This window comes from Mesoplodon densirostris, chromosome 4, assembly GCF_025265405.1.
Source record: "Mesoplodon densirostris isolate mMesDen1 chromosome 4, mMesDen1 primary haplotype, whole genome shotgun sequence".
In the NCBI taxonomy this organism is placed as follows: domain Eukaryota; kingdom Metazoa; phylum Chordata; class Mammalia; order Artiodactyla; family Ziphiidae; genus Mesoplodon; species Mesoplodon densirostris.
Genome location: NC_082664.1, coordinates 110460167 through 110480063, shown reverse-complemented (window position 1 = coordinate 110480063; position 19897 = coordinate 110460167). Strand labels below are relative to the sequence as shown.

Genomic DNA, 19897 nt, shown 5'->3' with positions numbered 1-19897 from the left:
AGGCACAGGGCTGGCCTGAGCCCGCAGGGCAGCACAAGCCGGGCTTCACCTGACACAAAGTGGGCAGGATGTCCAAAGGAACACAATGCGTTCCCTTCTTGCACCTGCAAAGGGTGTCCTCAGACACCTCCTGGCCACAGGAAGCCCAGCCCTAGAGGTCACGGTCACAAACTTGGCTGTGAGCAGGGGAGGGTCCTGCAGGGCTTCTCATGGCAGGAGAAATGTGGAACAGGGATGGCGTAAGTCCTGCTTGCAGCATGAGTTCTAAGCCTCAAATGTTACCCTGGGCAGCGTCCCTCTGTCAGCATCACCACCCCCTGGAGCTGGCTGGAAGCACAGGGACGTGCAGTGCATGCCTCTTCTCACACAGGCACTCAGTGCCCGTCCACTGGTGTGGGCTGCCATCCTGGGGAAGGGGCCTGGCAGGGCTGGAAGGAGGCTGCTGTGCCATGTGGTTACCGTGTTAAAGGCAAGGGAAGAGGAAGCAGACCTGATTTTATGGGAACAAGTGAAAAGGTGGCACCGCAGAGGTTTGGGGTTAAGAATTGCAATGCTCATGGAGGGTGCTACAGTTGGGAGTCGTTTCATGTAGTTCTTTAAAAATTTATAAATGGGTTTCTGCTCCTATTTGCATTCCAAAAAGGTGGTCTTTTTTTGAACGTTATCTTATATTGTTATCCTCAACTCAAAAATAGAATGAAAAGAACCACCACAACAAAAGAATTATAAGGAGAGTAACTTCAAATCCTAATGCAAAGAAACAGAGCGGCATTTTCCCTCTTCTCAAGCATTGAGAGGCAAAATCGGATCATGATAAAGATGTCTTTGCTGCTAAACGTATCTTGCCCCCCTTCTCTCTGTCCCTGTCTCCTTCTGCTAGGCCTGAGCCTATTCCCCTCCCCTCACCTGCTCTCATCTGCCTGGGGCTGTGGGGAGGGCGTGGTGCACCTTGGCCCTGAGGGAATTTTGGTCCCCTCTTCTGTAAGAGGGCAGAGTTCGCCACATATGATCTTAACTCATGCTGTGAGAAAAGGCACGTAGGGACACATCCACAGCTGGCCTGGCCGAGCACTGGGCTTTGAATCCAACAGCAAGCGTCCGAGCTATGTAATCAGTCTCAAATGTCTCAACATTCTGCCCAGGCAGCCAGCCGACCACCCTCGAACAGATGGCCCCACCGGGGGTCTACCTTAGCAGAGACCCCAGGCCCTTCCGCCCACATTCACGGTTCCACCAGGTTCCCTGGCCACACCATCTACTTCTTGCAATTCAGCTGAAGAACTCTTGTCCTCAGATCAACTCAGCTCTGCCTCCACTTCTCAAAGCATCCTTCCCATCTCCCCAGGGAGATGCAAATTCACACAGCAAAGGAGACTCTGTCTAACACACCCTCCCACCGCAGCCGCCTTGGCTCCTTACCAGTTCACCGTCAGGGCAGCATCGTTCTCCGCAACGAAGGGGAGGTCTGCACTCGCCTCCCACACAGCCAGGCAGATCCAGAGAAGGCACTGGGGCATCGCCAAGGAAATGCCCTCACTCTCTCTGTGGACCAGCGGAAGCTCAGAGCGGCCAGCACCCGTGGCCTCCGGAGGCTCTTGCTCCTCACCCCCAAGCCGGCTGAGGGGGCACAGAGCCTGTGGGGAAGTGGTAGCCCCCCACTCCTTCCAGCCCTCCCTGGCTGGGAAATGAGAAAACAATCCACCCACGACAGGGCTCTGTGATCTCCTGAGTTATATCTGGAGAGGCTAAATCCTGAAATCCCGATGGCAGTAGCAGTGAGGGGGGCAGGTGGAGAGTGGCATAGATTGTGGCCAGGGATTAGGAAAACACACAAATCTGATTTTCCCCAGCAAAGCATCCACCAGCAGAGGCTCTTCAGAGGCTGGGGGTCAAAAGACTTACTGATAAAATGACCGTTAAGAAATCCATGCATCCTTCAGCCTCTCCTTCACCCAAACAATACAAATAAATGCTTGTCCAAAGGGAGGGTGGAGAGAAGGGAGGCTCCCAGGCTCTGACCAGGGGCAGGAACCACAGGGCAGGACTGTAGGGTTCATTTAGGTGGCTGACTGCACTAATTTGCTCATTTGCAGGTGAATACACAATCATGACGGCTCATTTCCACCTGAAGAGGAAGATTGGGTACTTTGTCATCCAGACCTATCTCCCCTGCATAATGACTGTGATCTTGTCGCAAGTGTCCTTTTGGCTGAACCGAGAATCAGTCCCAGCCAGGACAGTGTTTGGTGAGTGTCCCCAAGCCAGGCCTGCAGACTGTGTTCTGTGACTGCCTCTAACACCCCAAAGACAGCAGCGTCAAAGTCCCTAGTGCTGCCTGTCTATTCTGTGACCTAGAAAACAAACGGACCAGTTAGTTATGAATTCAGTGTTAAAGACTAGATTTAGGGCTGCTCTCTGGACCAGGGTTCAGAGCAATTCGATCACTGTTTCCCTTTTGAAAAATCTTTCACTGGGAGCCTTTTTTTTCTTGAGGTTTGAAATTGCCAGCAATCTGTCTTATGTGGGATTTTGCTACAGTATTTTCACAAGTCTCATAAAGTACTGTTTTCTATGTTATCAGGCAGTTTTCTTTGAAATGTGCATGCCACTTTAAAATTAACTCCCAATATTAACAGTCAATATGTTACATGTAATATGATAGATTAAATGTATATAAAATATAATATATATTACCTTATGTATATATAAATATAATATATATGAGATATACATACATACGTATGATACATGTATATATGTATACATATATATGATAAGAATTTAGAAAATTATCTGACATCCCTGAGACATAAATCAAGTTTAGCAAGATCCAGCTCAGGAGGTACCTTAGCACAGCAGACATGGTCGAGTGTTTGACTTTTACGTGGAAGCTCATTTCATCAAAATCAATGTTAGAAGTAATTTTGTGGGTCAATTGTAATGGATGCTCACATCTTTCTAAACTGTAAAGTACTATTCCCGCCTCAGCTTTTCCTATTGCACTGTCCCTTCCAAAGAAGGAAAGCATGCCCTGCATTTCCCGCCAGCGCTCCTGTAGGTGGAGGAAGCCGGGGGTGGGGGGTGGGGGCCTCCGGATTTCCAGTGACGGCCCAGGATTGCTCCTGTCCGACCATCTCTCTACCTCAAGCCACATACCCAGCTTCACCTGCCTCACCTGATTCAGCTTCAGGAAGGTGTGGAGGTTGGCTTGTGGCCAGGCAGTGCTCCCCCAGCTCTTTAGGGGAGCATTAGTAGGTGGGCAAGGAAAAACATTTAATTTGGAGAATGCCCTATATTCCAGTCTGTTTCCTCTTAGAGATTCTCAAAGCACATTAGGATGTTAAAGGACTCAAGGAGACACAAGAAGCCTGTTCAAGGTCACACACGGAACACTTCTCTCCAGCACAATGATTAACTGGATTTCTAAGAAAAATCAAAGATGACTACTGATTTCTCATTTAGCGTTAATTTCATGCACAGTACCACGTTCAGTGAGGGTATATAAATACCTCTGAAGGATGACACTGAATGAAGACTAAGCTGCTATGACCACCAGCAACACGACACTCTTTTGGTGCTCTTTCCTGAGGCTGCCCTAACAAAGTACCACACACTGAGTACTTAAGCGATAGAAATTAACTGTCTCACAGTTCTGGAGGCTACAAGTCCAAAATCAGCAGAGTTCCTTTCTTCTGAGGGCTGTGAGAAAGGCTCTGTTTCTGGCCTCTCTCCCAGTTTCTGGTACTTCCTTGGCTTGTGGCAGCATAATTCCAGTCTTCACGTGCTGTTCTCCCTGTGTGTGTGTGAGAGAGAGATACCAGTCATATTGGATTAAGGCCTACCCTAATGACCTCATTTTAACTTGATTACTTCTGTAAAGACCATATTTCCAAGTAAGATCTGGAAAGTAAATCTGAGGTTCTGGAAATTAGGAATTCAACCTATGCATTTGGGTGGGGTACACAGTTCCACTCATAACAGGTGCGTTGCACCCACACCCCATACACATACGTGCACCTTTTTGCAAACAAAACTGCAGTAAGAAGAAAGACACAGAGCATGTGGAAACTACATGGGCTGTACGGGTTCAGCAGACCTGGGTCCCAGTACAGGTTCTCATTTGCCAGCTGGCAAATTTGGGTACATTACTATTTTTAAATTTTAAGCTCCTCACTTGCAAAATGGGGATAATGACACCCATCCAGAATGTAGCTTAGATCAGAGTCTGGCCCTTAGTAGACGCCCGTTAGAGGCTCATCATCCCCTTCCGAGGATCCAAACTTCCTTTATGGTCACTGCAAGTTTCCCCAGAAGACAAGGCAGATGGCTACAGGCATCTTGCATGGCAGCATCGAGGTGGCCCAGATCCTTCTTAGAGGGAGTGAAGTGCCAAGACCCAGATTCAGATGTGGTGCTTCTGTTGCACTCTGGTCCTCGGAGTCTCGCAGGCTGCATTAATCCATGTGAAAGCAAGCCTGTCTCATCAGTTTTCTGGAGCCCACGACTTGTAAGGCGCACAGTGAGTCTTTGTGAAGCACTTCGTTAGAGCGGTGGGAACGTTCTTGCCCTTCTCAGCTGGACTTGCCTTGGGGCCACTAAGATGCCCCACTCCTCTGACCCATCCTTGTTGAGCACCAGCTCTCTACAGGGTCAGGTCAGGACAATGGGGACACAGTTAGGGTATGTGTATGAATCAGACCCAAATCCCTGCCCACCTCGATTTATGTTCTAGAGGAAGGAGATGATTGACAAGGTAAATAAACTAAGCAGCGTTTTAAATGCTATGAATGTGTTGTGCTGTGAAAATTGTAGAGGGAAAGGGAGACCTGGGCTGGGGATTAAAGTCATAGTTCCTTTCTTTCTTTGTCACGTTCAGTGGTGTTATACTGGGGTCCAGTGCTGGTGCTGATCCTTGTTCCCATTGTCCCCACCCCTGTCATTGACAACCACAGGGGTGACCACGGTGCTGACTATGACGACCCTCAGCATCAGTGCCCGGAACTCTCTGCCCAAAGTGGCTTATGCGACGGCCATGGACTGGTTCATAGCCGTGTGCTACGCTTTTGTGTTCTCTGCGCTGATCGAGTTTGCCACCGTCAACTACTTCACAAAGAGAGGCTGGGCCTGGGATGGCAAAAAAGCCTTGGAAGCAGCCAAGATCAAGGTACTGACTTCATTTTTCTCCGTACTCCAGAGAAAATGTGCCTGATTTTATGTCCAAGTATAAGACCAGGTGTTTGTTTTCCCTACATCCCTCCCCCTGAAAAATGATTTCTTCCCTTATACTCAAGGTCCTTACAAAGTCTTATAACAGGTCTTGTTTTACCTTTATTTTGAATCACCAGCTTCATTCAAGGGAAAGGTCTGATATCAGGCCTATTACTTTTGCTAAAGTACCTTCTGTCTGTTCAGGGACTATTTATCCAGTTTTGAATGGTACAGTCAATTCTTCTGCTCACTCTTGCCACTTCACCATGCAGCGTGTCTTCTGCAAGGTGGCTTGAAGGTCATGAAGGGAGCATTCGAATTATTGGGAGCGACACAACAGGCAAACACACCCAATTCCACTGACGAGATGATTTGTCTTGCTTAAACGATGCACGTGAGTTATTGTGGGAAGCGTTTCTCTATTCAAAGCAATTAAGTGCTGAGTATTTAAAGGGAGGTCGGTGCCTGAATCTAAAAAATATTTGAAGAAAAAAGGTTGCACAACATTCCAACCTGAACCAGATCCTTGGGGAAAAGAAAATAATATACATGGAATAGAAAATAAATAGCACATGGTAAAGTGCTAATTATGCCACATTTAAAACAAACAAGTCCTTTGCTCTGAGAGAGGAACAGGCCGGAGTTATCAGGGTAGACTTGAAAGTGAAACTTCATCTGTCCTTTGGAAATCATCATGAAGGGAGTCTGGAAGGCCCTACCGGAGACTGTACCCCAAACCCGTGACTACACCAGGATACTCTGCTGCTGCTGAGGGCACTCAGCTGTGCGCACCCATGACCCCACACCTGCTTTTTGCTTTCAGTGCTGTTGTTCCTTTCTTGTGAAAAGTCAGAAGTTCTGACTTGACCTGGCCTATCGGATTCTTCCCACCTCCAAGCGCCATGAGTCCACTCCCATTCCTGGGTTTCAGTCACGGAAGAAAGACCCACTTCCAGACGTAGCTTACCCGGAGGGAGGAAGGCCTAGTGGGACCCATTCCAGGCGCCTCAGGGAAGAAGGGAAGGGGGGAGATGCCTGAGGAGGGCCTTGACAAGCAGGAATCTCACGAGGGGGTGTGTTTTTGGGGATGATGGGGGACAGGAGTGAGCTGACAGGAGCAGGCGATTGGTGGGGAGCTGAGAAAACATGGCAGAGGCAGGGTGTCTTCAGACTGTGGGAATTCTGGACTGAAGTGTCCCAACAGACAGAACCATGGAGGATGTTTGTTGGGGGACATGGAGTCTGGGGAGAGGAGCTTCCCGACACCCAACACTGTGTTGCCAGGAAGTAAATGTTTGCTACAGGCCTGGAGACAGCCTCCCTGAGCCTGAGCGGGGCAACCGCCTGGGACGGGCTGCAGGAATTGAGGCTGTCAGGCTCATGTCTGTGAGTCTAGGAGGAAGGTGGAACCCGGGGGCAATGGAGAGTCCGTGAAGGTTGTCGAATGGGCTGTCATCATCGTCGGCCACCTCGCTTGCTCACACTCAGCCTCAGTGTCCTTATTACTCATCACAGATCTGAATGCAGACCTGGAGGGAGAGGAGGACATGGAGGTAACTGGCTCATCTAATCTCAGATTAGCACTGATCTCCTAGAAGACTAGGTTTTATCCCCCAAGGCTGTGGTGCTGGGGATACCATCCCTTAGGCCAGTGGAGGCATCGGGGCATCTGCATGTATCCCGGCAGGCAAGTCATACTGTTACACACGGTGGTGAGCATGAGTAAGTAAGTATAGCATTACTGGCTTTTACTTAGAAGTGGAGAAAATTTGAACACCGGACTGTGTTCACCTTCGTTACCTGTTGGGGTCTTCAGAGTTGGGATTGCAGGGTTTTTAGGTGTGAACACCTGTGAAAGGACAGAGGAAGAAGTTGAAGTTGACCATGTAGGGAGCTGTCTGCCCTCAGCTGGGCAGCAAGTCATCCCAGAAGGAGGACAGAGGCCCGTCTCTGGACCACTGTGGCCATCCTGAGTCCTGTTTGAAACACCCACTTCCGAGACCCATCATCCTCTCCTCCAGTGTCTGCTCTGTCCTGGTTACACCCAGAGACAAAGGCCGTGCAAACCATTGAGGTAGCTAGTCCATCATGCTGATGGACTTCTTCTGGCAGCCCAGTAAGGGTGTGTGCATGGCACCGCGGGGGCTGCAAAGAACCGTACCATTTCTGAGGAGTGGCCCACAGGCCCTGCTCTGCTCTGACGCTGTGCTCACCCTCACTGTGGCCCCGGGGTCGTTGTGCTCCCTGCATCTGGGTACATGTGCACTCTTATTCCACCTCACTTTTCACTGCTTCTTCTTGCTCCTCCTCCATGCACTTTCTCTCTGCTTTTCATCTTTCACATATTTTTTTAACATCTTTATTGGAGTATAATTGCTTTATAATTGTGTTAGTTTCTGTTTCATAACAAAGTGAATAAGTTATACATATACATGTATCCCCATATCTCTTCCCCCTTGTGTCTCGCTCCCTCCCACCCTCCCTATCCCACCCCTCTAGGTCGTCACAAAGCACCGAGTTGATCTCCCTGTGCTATGCAGCTGCTTCCCATTAGCTATGTATTTTACGTTTGGTAGTGTATATATGTCCATGTCACTCTCTCACTTTGTGCCAGCTTACACTTGCCCCTCCGCATATCCTCAAGTCCATTCTCTAGTAGGTCTGCGCTACTAGATGTTTATTCCCATCTTGCCCCTAGCTTCTTTATGACCATTTTCTTTTTTTTTAGATTCCATATATATGTGTTACGATACGGTACTTGTTTTTCTCTTTCTGACTTACTTCACTCTGTATGACTGACTCTAGGTCCATCCACCTCACTACAAATAACTCAATTTCGTTTCTTTTTATAGCTGAGAAATATTCCATTGTATATATGTGCCACATCTTCTTTATCCATTCATCTGTTGATGGACACTTATGTTGCTTCCATGTCCTGGCTATTGTAAATAGAGCTGCGATGAGCATTGTGGTACATGACTCTTTGAATTATGGCTTTCTCAGGGTATATGCCCAGTAGTGGGATTGCTGGGTCATATGGTAGTTCTATTTGTAGCTTTTTAAGGAACCTCCATACTGTTCTCCGTAGGGGCTGTATCAATTTACATTCCCATCAACAGTGCAAGAGGGTTCCCTTTCTCCACACCCTATCCAGCATTTATTGTTTGTAGATTTTTTGATGATGGCCATTCTGACCGGTGTGAGATGATATCTCACTGTAGTTTTGATTTGCATTTCTCTAATGATTAATGATGTTGAGCATTCTTTCATGTGTTTGTTGGCAATCTGTATATCTTCTTTGGAGAAATGTCTATTTAGGTCTTCTGCCCAGTTTTGGATTGGGTTGTTTGTTTTTTTGCTATTGAGCTGCATGAGCTGCTTATAAATTTTAGAGATTTTGTCAGTTGCCTCATTTGCAAATATTTTCTCCCATTTGGAGGGTTGTCTTTTCGACTTGTTTATAGTTTCCTTTGCTGTGCAAAAGCCTTTAAGTTTCATTGGGTCCCATTTGTTTATTTTTATTTTTATTTCCATTACTCTAAGAGGTGGGTCAAAAAGGACCTTGCTGTGGTTTACATCATAAAGTGTTCTGCCTATGTTTTCCTCTAAGAGTTTGATAGTGTCTGGCCTTATATTTAGGTCTTTAATCCAGTTTGAGTTTATTTTTGTGTATGGTGTTAGGGAGTGTTCTAATTTCATTCTTTTACATGTAGCTGTCCAGTTTTCCCAGCACCACTTTTTGAAGAGGCTGTATTTTCTCCACCCTATATTCTTGCCTCCTTTATCAAAGATAAGATGACCATATGTGCGTGGGTTTATCTCTGGGCTTTCTATCCTCTTCCATTGATCTATATTTCTATTTTTGTGGCAGTACCATCCTGTCTTGATTACTGTAGCTTTGTAGTATAGTCTGAAGTCAGGGAGCCTGATTCCTCCAGCTCCGTTTTTCGTTCTCAAGATTGCTTTGGCTATTCGGGGTCTTTTGTGTTTCCATACAAATTGTGAAATTTTTTGTTCTAGTTCTGTGAAAAAATGCCAGTGGTAGTTTGATAGGGATTGCATTGAATCTGTAGATTGCTTTGGGCAGTATAGTCATTCTCACAATGTTGATTCTTCCAATCCACGAACATGGTATATCTCTCCATCTGTTTGTATCATCTTTAATTTCTTTCATCAGTGCCTTATAGTTTTCTACATACAGGTCTTTTTTCTCCTTAGGAAGATTTACTCCGAGGTATTTTATTTTTTTTGTTGCAGTGGTAAATGGGAGTGTCTCCTTAATTTCTCTTTCCGATTTTTCATCATTAGTGTATAAGAATGCAAGAGATTTCTGTGCATTAATTTTGTATCCTGCTACTTTACCAAATTCATTGATTAGCTCTAGTAGTTTTCTGGTAGCATCTTTAGGATTCTCTATGTATAGTATCATGTCATCTGCAAACAGTGACAGCTTTACTTCTTCTTTTCCAATTTGGATTCCTTTTATTTCTTTTTCTTCTCTGATTGCTGTGGCTAAAACTTCCAAAACTATGTTGAATAATAGTGGTGAGAGTGGGCAGCCTTTTCTTGTTCCTGATCTTAGTGGAAATGCTTTCAGTTTTTCACCTTTGAGGATGATGTTGGCTGTGGGTTTGTCATATATGGCCTTTATTATGTTGAGGTAAATTCCCTCTATGCCTACTTTCTGGAGGGTTTTTATCATAAATGGGTGTTGAATTTTGTCAAAAGCTTTCTCTGCATTTATTGAGATGATGATATGGTTTTTCCCCTTCAATTTGTTAATATGGTGTATCACATTGATTGATTGTCATATATTGAAGAATCCTTGCATTCCTAGGATGAATCCCACTTGGTCATGGTGTATGATCCTTTTAATGTGTTGTTGGATTCTGTTTGCTAGTATTTTGTTGAGCATTTTTGCATCTATTTTCATCAGTGATATTGGCCTGTAGTATTCTTTCTTTGTGACAGCTTTATCTGGTTTTGGTATCAGGGTGATGGTGGCCTTGTAGAATGAGTTGGGGAGTGTTCATCCCTATACTATATTTTGGAAGAGTTTGAGAAGGATAGGTGTTAGCTCTTCCCCAAATGTTTGATAGAATTCACCTGTGAGCCATCTGGTCATGAACTTTTGTTTGTTGGAAGATTTTTAATCACAGTTTCAATTTCAGTGCTTGTGATTGGTCTGTTCATATTTTCTATTTTTTCCTGGTTCAGTCTCGGAAGGTTGTGCATTTGTAAGAATTTTTCTGTTTCTCCAGGTTGTCCATTTTATTGACATAGAGTTGCTTGTACTAATCTCTCATGATCTTTTGTATTTCTGCAGTGTCAGTTGTTACTTCTCCTTTTCCATTTCTAATTCTATTGATTTGAGTCTTCTTTTTTTTCTTTATGAGTCTGGCTAATGGTTTATCAATTTTGTTTATCTTCTCAAAGAACCAACTTTTAGTTTTATTGATATTTGCTATCATTTCCTTCATTTCTTTTTCATTTATTTCTGATCTGATCTTTATGATTTCTTTCCTTCTGCTAACTTTGGGGTTTTTTTGTTCTTCTTTCTCTAATTACTTTTGGTGTAAGGTTAGGTTGTTTATTTGTGATGTTTCTTGTTTCTTAAGGTAGGTTTGTATTGCTATAAACCTCCCTTTAGATCTGCTTTTGTTGCATCCCATAGGTTTTGGGATGTTGTGTTTTCATTGTCATTTGTTTCTAGGTATTTTTTGATTTCCTTCTGATTTCTTCAGTGATCTCTTGGTTATTAAGTAGTGTATTGTTTAGCATCCATATGTTTGTACTTTTTACAGATTTTTTCCTGTAATTGATATCTCATAATATCTCATAGTGTTGTGGTTGGAAAAGATAATTGATACAATTTCAATTTTCTTATATTTTCTGAGGCTTGATTTGTGTCCCAATATAAGAGCTATCCTGGAGAATGTTCCATGAACACTTGAGAAGAAAGTGTATTCTGTTGCTTTAGGATGGAATGTCCTATAAATATCAATTAAGTCCATCTTGTTTAATGTATCATTTAAAGCTTGTGTTTCCTTATTTATTTTCATTTTGGATGATCTGTCCTTTGGTGAAAGTGGGGTGTTAAAGTCCCCTGCTATGATTGTGTTACTGTTGATTTCCCCTTTTATGGCTGTTAGTATTTGCCTTATGTACTGAGGTGTTCCTATATTGGGTGCATAAATATTTACAATTGTTTTATCTTTTTCTTGGATCAATCCCTTGATCATTATGGAGTGTCCTTCTTTGTCTCTTGTAATAGTCTTTAATTTAAAGTCTATTTTGTCTGATATGAGAATTGCTACTCCAGCTTTCTTTTGATTTCCATTTGAATGGAATATCTTTTTTTATCCTCTCAATTTCAGTCTGTATGTGTCCCTAGGCCTGACGTGGGTCTCTTGTAGACAGCATATATATGGGTCTTGTTTTTGTATCCATTCAGCCAGTCTATATCTTTTGGTTGGAGCATTTAATCCATTTACATTTAAGGTAATTATCGATATGTATGTTCTTATTCCCATTTTCTTAATTGTTTTGGGTTTGTTATTGTAGGTCTTTTCCTTCTGTTGTGTTTCTTGCCTAGAGAAGTTTCTTTAGCATTTGTTGTAAAGCTGGTTTGGTGGTGCTGAATTCTTTTAGCTTTTGCTTGTTTGTAAGGGTTTTAATTTCTCTGTCAAATCTGAATGACATCCTTGCTGGGTAGAGTAATCTTGGGTGTAGATTTTTCCCCTTCATTACTTTAAATATGCCACTACCTTCTGGCTTGCAGAGTTTCTGCTGAAAGATCAGCTGTTAACCTTATGGGGATTCCCTTGGATGTTATTTGTTGTTTTTCCCTTGCTGCTTTTAATATTTTTTCTTTGTATTTAATTTTTGATAGTTTGATTATTATGTATCTTGGCATGTTTCTCCTGGGATTTATCCTGTATAGCACTCTCCGTGCTTCCTGGTCTTTAACTATTTCCGTTCCCATATTAGGGAAGTTTTCAACTATAATCTCTTCAAATATTTTCTCAGTCCCTTTCTTTTTCTCTTCTTCTTCTGGGACCCCAATAATTAGAATATTGGTGCGTTTAATGTTGTCCCAGAGGTCTCTGAGACTGTCCTCAATACTTTTCATTCTTTTTTCTTTATTCTGCTCTGCTGTAGTTATTTCCACTATTTTGTCTTCCAGGTCACTTATCCGTTCTTCTGCCTCAGTTATTCTGCTATTGATCCCTTGTAGAGAATTTTTCGTTTCATTTACTGTGTTGTTCATCACTGTTTGTTTGCTCTTTATTTCTTCTAGGTCCTTGTTAAACATTTCTTGTATTTTCTCCATTCTATTCCCAAGATTTTGGATCATCTTTACTATCATTATTCTGAATTCTTTTTCAGGTAGCCTGCCTATTTCCTCTTAATTTGTTAGGTCTGGTGGTTTTTTGGCCTTGCTCTTCACTTGCTGTGCTTCTCTGTCTTCTCATTTTGCTTAACTTACTGTGTTTGGGGTCTCCTTTTCGCAGGCTGCAGGTTTGTAGTTCCCGTTGTTTTTGGTGTCTGTCCCCAGTGGGTAAGGTTTGTTCATCGGGTTGTATAAGCTTCCTGGTGGAGGGGACTAGTGCCTATGTTCTGGTGGATGAGGCTGGATCTTGTCTTTCTGGTGGGCAGGTCCATGACTGGTGGCATGTTTTGGGATGTCTGTGGCCTTATTATGATTTTAGGCGGCCTCTGTGCTAATGGACTGTGTTGTGTTCCTGTCTTGCTAGGTGTTTGGTGTAGCGTGTCCAGCAGTGTAGCTTGCTGGTCATTTAGTGGAGCTGGGTCTTGGCGTTGAGATGGAGATCTCTGGGAGATTTTCACTGTTTGATATTATGTGAAGCTGGCAGGTCTCTTGTGGACCAATGTCCTGAACTTGGCTCTCCCACCTCAGAGGCACGGCCCTGATGCCTGGCTGGAGCACCAAGAGCCTGTCTTCCACATGGCTCAGAATAAAAGGGAGACAAAAAAAAAGAAAGAAAGAAAGAAAGAAAGAGAAAGGAGGGAGGGAGGGAGGGAGGAAGGAAGGAAGGAAAGAAAGAAAGAAAAAATGAAGAGAAAATAAAATATAATAAAATAAAAGTTATTAAGATAAAAAATAAGTATTAAAAACATTTTTAAGTAATTAAAATAAAGAGAGAACGATGGAGCAGAGCAACCAAACCAAAAAAACAAATCCACCAATGATAACAAGTGCTAAAAACTATACTTAAAAAAAAAAAAAACGGACAGAGAGAACCCTAGGACAAATGGTAAAAGCAAAGCCTTACGGACATAATCACACACAGAAGCATACACAGACACATTCACAAAAAGAGAAAAAGGGAAAAAATATATACATCGTTGCTCCCAATGTCCACCTCCTCAATTTGGAATGATTCGTTGTCTATTCAGGTATTCCACAGATGCAGGGTACATCAAGTTGATTGTGGATATATAATCCGCTGCTCCTGAGGCTGCTGGGAGAGATTTCCCTTTCTCTTCTTTGTTCTCACAGCTCCTGGGGTTCAGCTTTGGATCTGGCCCTGCCTCTGCGTGTTGGTCACCTGAGGATGTCTGTTCCCCACCCAGACAGGACGGGATTAAAGGAGCAGCTGATTAGGGGGCTCTGGCTCACTCAGGCTGGGGGGAGGAAGGGGAACGGATGCAGGGTGAGCCTGCAGTGGCAGAGGCCGGTGTGACATTGCAACAGCCTGAGGCGCACCATGCGTTCTCCCGGGGAAGTTGTCCCTGGATCATGGGACCCTGGCAATGGCAGGCTACACAGGCTCCCGGGAGGGGTGGTGTAGATAGTGACCTGTGCTTGCACACAGTCTTCTTGGTGGCGGCAGCAGTGGCCTTAGCTTCTTCTGCCCTTCTCCGGGGTCCTCGCTGATAGCTGCGGCTCGCACCCATCTCTGGAGCTCCTTTAAGCAGTGGTCTTAATCCCCTCTCCTCACGCATCAGGAAATAGAGAGGCAAGACAAAGTCTCTTGCCTCTTCGGCAGGTCCTGACTTTTTCCCACCCTCCCTCCGGGCTAGCCACGGTGCACTAACCCCTTCAGGCTGTGCTCACGCCTGCCAGTCCTCTCCCTGCGATCCAACCAAAGCCCGAGCCTCAGCTCCCAGCCCCCGCCCGCCCCGGTGGGTGCGCAGACAAGCCTCTCGGGCTGGTGAGTGCTGGTCAGCACCGATCCTCTGTGCGGGAATCTCTCTGCTTTGCCCTCTGCACCCCTGTTGCTGCGCTCTCCTCCGCTACTCCGAAGCTTTCCCCCTCCACCACCCGCAGTCTCCGCCCGCGAAGGGGCTTCCTAGTGTGTGGAAACCTTTGCTCCTTCACAGCTCCCTCCCACTGGTGCAGGTCCCGTCCCTATTCTTTTGTCTCTGTTTACTCTTTTTTCTTTTGCCCTACCCAGGTACGTGGGGAGTTTCTTGTCTTTTGGGAGGTCTGAGGTCTTCTGCCAGCATTTAGTAGGTGTCCTGTAGGAGTTGTTCCACATGTAGACGTATTTCTGATGTATCTGTGGGGAGGAAAGTGATCTCCACGTCTTACTCTTCCACCATCTTGAAGCTCCCTCCCACATATTTTTAATGGTTAATATATTTTCTTTCTTTTTTTTTTAAACCATAGTTACCAGGCTGTGTATTACATTTCCCGATCTTATTTATCTTACAACTGGAAGTTTGTACCTTTTGACCACCTTCACCCATTTTGCTCCCTGCCCCCCCACCTCTGGTGACCACCAATCTGCTCTCTGTATCTATGACTTCAGCTTTTTGTTTTTTTGTTTGTTTGTTTGGATTCCACATATAAGTGAAATCATATGGTATTTGTCTTTCTCTGTCTGACTTATTTCACTTAGCACAATGCTCTCAAGGTCCATCCCTGTTGTAGATGGCAGGATTTTCTTCCTTTTTATGGCTGAAGAGTATTCCATTGTGTATTCTATTGTGTGTATGTATATATATATATACACACACACACACGCGCACACACACACACCACATTTTGTTTAACCATCTACTGGAAGACACGTTGTTACCATATTTTTGCTATTGTGAATAATGTTGCTATGAACAAGGGGATGCAGATATCTTTTTCAGATAGTGATATATCTTCTTTAATTATTCTTATGTTTTCCAATTTTAATTTAATGAGATTGTTACTTTGGTAAAGGAATAGAATTTTCCCCAACATTCTATCATGCAAATTTTCAAACATACAGAAATGTTGAAGAACGACAAAATGAAAACCTGTCTACTATTAACATTTTACTGAGCTTGTGTCATCACCGCCCATCTATCATTTATCTGTCTATCTATGTTACCTAAAATCTGTCTATCCATTCATCCATCCACCCATCCTCAATCCATCTGTCAATACATCTTATTTTTTGATGTATTTCAAAGTAAATAGTACATTTCCCACTAAATACTTCAGTAAGCATATCACTAACTAGAGTTCAATATTTGTTTACTGTTCGATTCTTTTGAAGCAAAATTTACATAGTATGAAATGCACAAATGTTAAGGGTACTTTTGCTGAGGTTTGATGAACATGTTCACCTGTAAACCCAAATCCCTATCAAGATAGAGAACATTGCCAGCACTCCAGAAAGGTCACCATGCCCCTCCCCAGTCCATTCCTATCCCCACCACAACAAAGGTAACCACTATTCCGAATTTTTCTACCATAAAGTATTTTGCCTGTTCTGGAATTTCACATCCAAGACTGGCCATGTGGGGTTCTAGACTTAGAAGTCTGTGGAAGGCTGCCCTCTGCCAGAGCTAAGCTGATACCCTCTCTGTCTCTGTCTCTGTCTTTATGTCTGTCTCTGTCTCTCTCTTTTGAGAGATAAACCTTCAGAACCTTTAGAAGTGAACTGACCGCTGCCTGCAAATGTCATGCCCTTAAATTTTTTGTATTTTGCAGAAAAAGGAGCGTGAACTTACACTAAATAAATCAACAAATGCTTATACTACTGGGAAGATGACCCACCCCCCAAACATCCCAAAGGAGCAGACCCCTGCAGGGACCTCAAATGCCTCTTCAGCCTCAGTAAAACCTGAAGACAAGACTTCTGAAAACAAAAAGACTTACAACAGCATCAGCAAGATCGACAAAATGTCCCGAATTATATTCCCAGTCCTGTTTGGCACTTTCAACCTAGTTTACTGGGCAACATATTTGAATAGGGAGCCAGTGATTAAAGGGGCTACCTCTTCAAAATGAGCTGCCATGCTCCCAAACTCCAAGACAGCCATACTTTCAGTGATGGGCACGAAGGAGAGGTTGAGCTTGGGGGACCTCCCTTTTTTGGGCACTATCTTTCAGGAAATTTTTGCATGTTTAATTATATGTACAAATAATATTGCCTTGATGTTTCTATATATAATGTCAGATGTTTCAAAGATGTCACATTGATAAATCAAGCCACTTTCTAGAAAAACAGGAGACAATGGCTCTGACACTCAGATGCTCAGTATCTTGCATTGACAGTTTACAAACAAGTATATTTTTAACTGTTCCAAGTGTTACCTAACAATGTTTTTTATACTTTGAATGTCATTTCATACAAATTTTCCCAGCAAATAAATATTTTAGGAAGTACTCCATGATTACTACTTGACCAACTCTCACAAGAACAAATATCACAAAGAGCACATTTTTCATTGAAAAAGAAACTGTGGGCATTTATGTACAAAACTAATTGCCTTTGATAATTCTTACTGTTCTGAAATTAAAAGTACTGCATGATCTTATGTTAAGAAATAGAATAAACAAATATTTATGCAGACATTTAATAACAGAAATATATGGTATGTTAGATTAACAGATACAATGTTTCCCCAAGGAAAAATTTAACTGCTTAAAAATAGTTTTTTGGGGGGAGGTGGGAATGAAACTTACTTCTCTCCCTCTGACTCCCCCCACTAACTGAATGATGACCAAGAAAGAAAACATCTTAAAACAAAAAGTAGTGTGATGACAGTCTTGGCATTTGGCCTGAGCATCCACTGTCTGAAACACTGACCACACCTCACTGTAGCCAGTGTGTAGTGCTTCAGTGGTGAGAAATTGTAAATGAGTTATTTTCCATTTTATTTCCCTGTATGTTATTTCATGATTGACTTATTGCTCTGTTAGCTTTTGTATATGAACCTTAAATGTTCATTAAAAAAATAAACTGATCTTGTGGATAAATGTCATATTTTGAAAAATATTTCATATTTTGGTGGGCGGATTGACTCATTTTCTAAAAATGATGTAAAGGAAACCCATTATGAAATTGCTTGGGAAAAAGTGTCTCACTTGGCTGCTTACCTCTGTTCCAATCTAATTCTTCTGGGTAGTATGTAGAGAGAAAGCGGACTTCAACCACAGTGAGGTGAATAGGTAGAATTGGAAGTTCTTTCCATCTCATACATCTCCAGGGTGCGGAGCCCTATGGGTCTCTGCTTGATAGAGCTCTACCTGAAGGTGTTCCCAAGGTGGGTGCTTGCTGTGGGCAAAGTGACTGCTCAGTTCTCCATGGCTTTCCTTTTGCTGTTTGTAAAGAGTGATACGAAGAACTGCATGTGGACCAGCTACTTACTGTTAGAAGAAGTATCCAGGAATAACATGTATAAAAAGAACAGTTTCTGTCTCCTCTATGACTTGTAAAAGGGAAATTATGACCATTAGCAAATGGTATCAAAATTAAGCCTGCCTAAATTGACTACTTCATGGTACCTAATTCTTAAAAACCCATCCACCTCACCATGTTTGATGGACACAGACATGATCATGGCCATGGACACACACATAGGCAGATATTCAGAAGTCTCATCTTGAATAACCAGATAAATGCCTATAGCATCCATTCACTGAAAACTCCAAGTACTTATCCTGAAAAGCCTTTTCACAGGATTCAAGATCAGGTATTACATTTTATCAGAGTAGTATGAGAGATGCACAGAACTACTACATTCTTCAAAAAGACTGGTGCCCATTTTTGGCATCGCTTGTTCATTAAATACACAGAGGTTCCATTGCCACTACTCAGGCTCTCATAATAGAAAGGTAAAGGTCAACAAAAGGGGTGCTCTTAAAACGTCACACAAGAAGCATTTCTCTATTTCAAATGGTGCTATATTTGTAGAATGATGTTTGTGCTTTCCATTATACCACAGCATAAAATCGGCCAAAACCAAAGGCAGACGTGAAGCTGACTATGAAGCTTCTGTTTTCATTTACTGTTTATTTATATTTCTCTTACAGTCTTTACAGTTTAGCCTTGCATTGTAGTTTGCAGAAAAATATACTATAGGTTAGATCTAAAAGGCTACACATACAAATGCTCACTTTAAACATCTCAGTCCTAATGGGAAATGATATCTTCCATATCAGGTGCAATCATTTTCTTGATAAGTTCTAGCTTTTGTTACAGGAAACCCTGGAAGCCCTGCTAGGTGAATTCCAGTTTGAAGATATAACTACTGCATTTACATGCTGCTCAGCCTTAAATCTGATGAATATTTAGTGAAAAAGATCATATCAGTTGTCTGCTGATTTTGTAGTATAGATATTTCAGTGTTTGTTATTTTTAATGAGGACATAATGAAGAATCACCTTGGGAAAAATGACAAGGCAAGGAATAAATTTTTTTGAAAATAATTATAAATTATAGTGCTCTACTTTTAGAACCAGAGTATTTAAATGTATCTCTTTTCACATCAACATAAATAGAATATTCTAATAAGTCAGCAATCAGTATTCTCTATTTCTCAGGAAGCGATGGGTCTATTTAGGGCAGGCTATGGTGAAAGTTGACCTAAATGTTTATATGCAACAATTGGGTTCAGATATTTCGAGAGTAACTATCAAAGTTAAAATGGTACAACACCCTGCATTGAATATTGACAAGGAAGTTGTAAATCTTCGAATCTATTTGTTATGTTAATGCTTTAGGGATAATGCTGTACGTCTCCTTTGTGATAAGTTAGGGGAATTAGGTAAGGTAAATGAGAAATCTCTATTTTACAAATAAAGATATCAAAACCCAAAGAGGTTAATCTATTGGCTCAAATCATTAAGAGAAAGTAGATTCCAGTTCTCATAGTTTCTAAATCTGGGTTCACAACACCATGTAGTTTCTTCCAGATGGAAGTTGATTTAGAACAAAAATGTAACCTAAAATGGAAAATCTTGCTTTAAGCACTGGTTGAATGATAAGAATGCCCTACAGAACATTTTTTACACTGAAAACGTGACCTTTAAGTCTGTTCCTTCTTATATAAGATTTTTGTGCTTCTGTGATCCTAGAAACTTCTCTTGATAGAATGGTCCTGTCACAGTAGCACTCTCCTCATCTGAGAGAGAGACAGAGAGAGAGAGAGAGAGGAGGGAATAAGGATGCAGGGACCGAAGAGAGAGAGAAGCACTGATTGACTAGAACCCCGTGTTTGGATGTGATTGCTCCTTTCGGAGCACCCATGTAAATGATTATGGTGACTGCAAGGAGCGGGGAGTCTACATCAAGGGGAAAACGTAACTATGATGGCACAGAGTCTTCAATCAATGTTAGCCTGTACTGTAAGAACTAGCTTCAAATCAAAAAGAACTTTTTAAAAAAATTGGAAATGCTATAGTTCTCTCAGTGAAAACAGTAGTTTAAATATTTAAAAATTAGTCTTAATGTCT

The 19897-nt window shown here is 42.7% G+C and overlaps 1 protein-coding gene across 1 annotated transcript in view; it reads left to right on the top strand.

Annotated features, from left to right (window-relative positions):
• GABRA5 (gamma-aminobutyric acid type A receptor subunit alpha5) overlaps positions 1–16447 on the top strand; it is a 103417-nt gene extending 86970 nt beyond the window's left edge. Inside the window, exons 10-12 of the mRNA XM_060095103.1 lie at positions 2094–2246; positions 4953–5164; positions 16148–16447. Coding sequence (XP_059951086.1) covers positions 2094–2246; positions 4953–5164; positions 16148–16447 — 665 coding nt within the window. The remainder of the gene's footprint in view (positions 1–2093; positions 2247–4952; positions 5165–16147) is intronic.
• The last annotated feature ends 3450 nt before the right edge of the window (positions 16448–19897 follow it).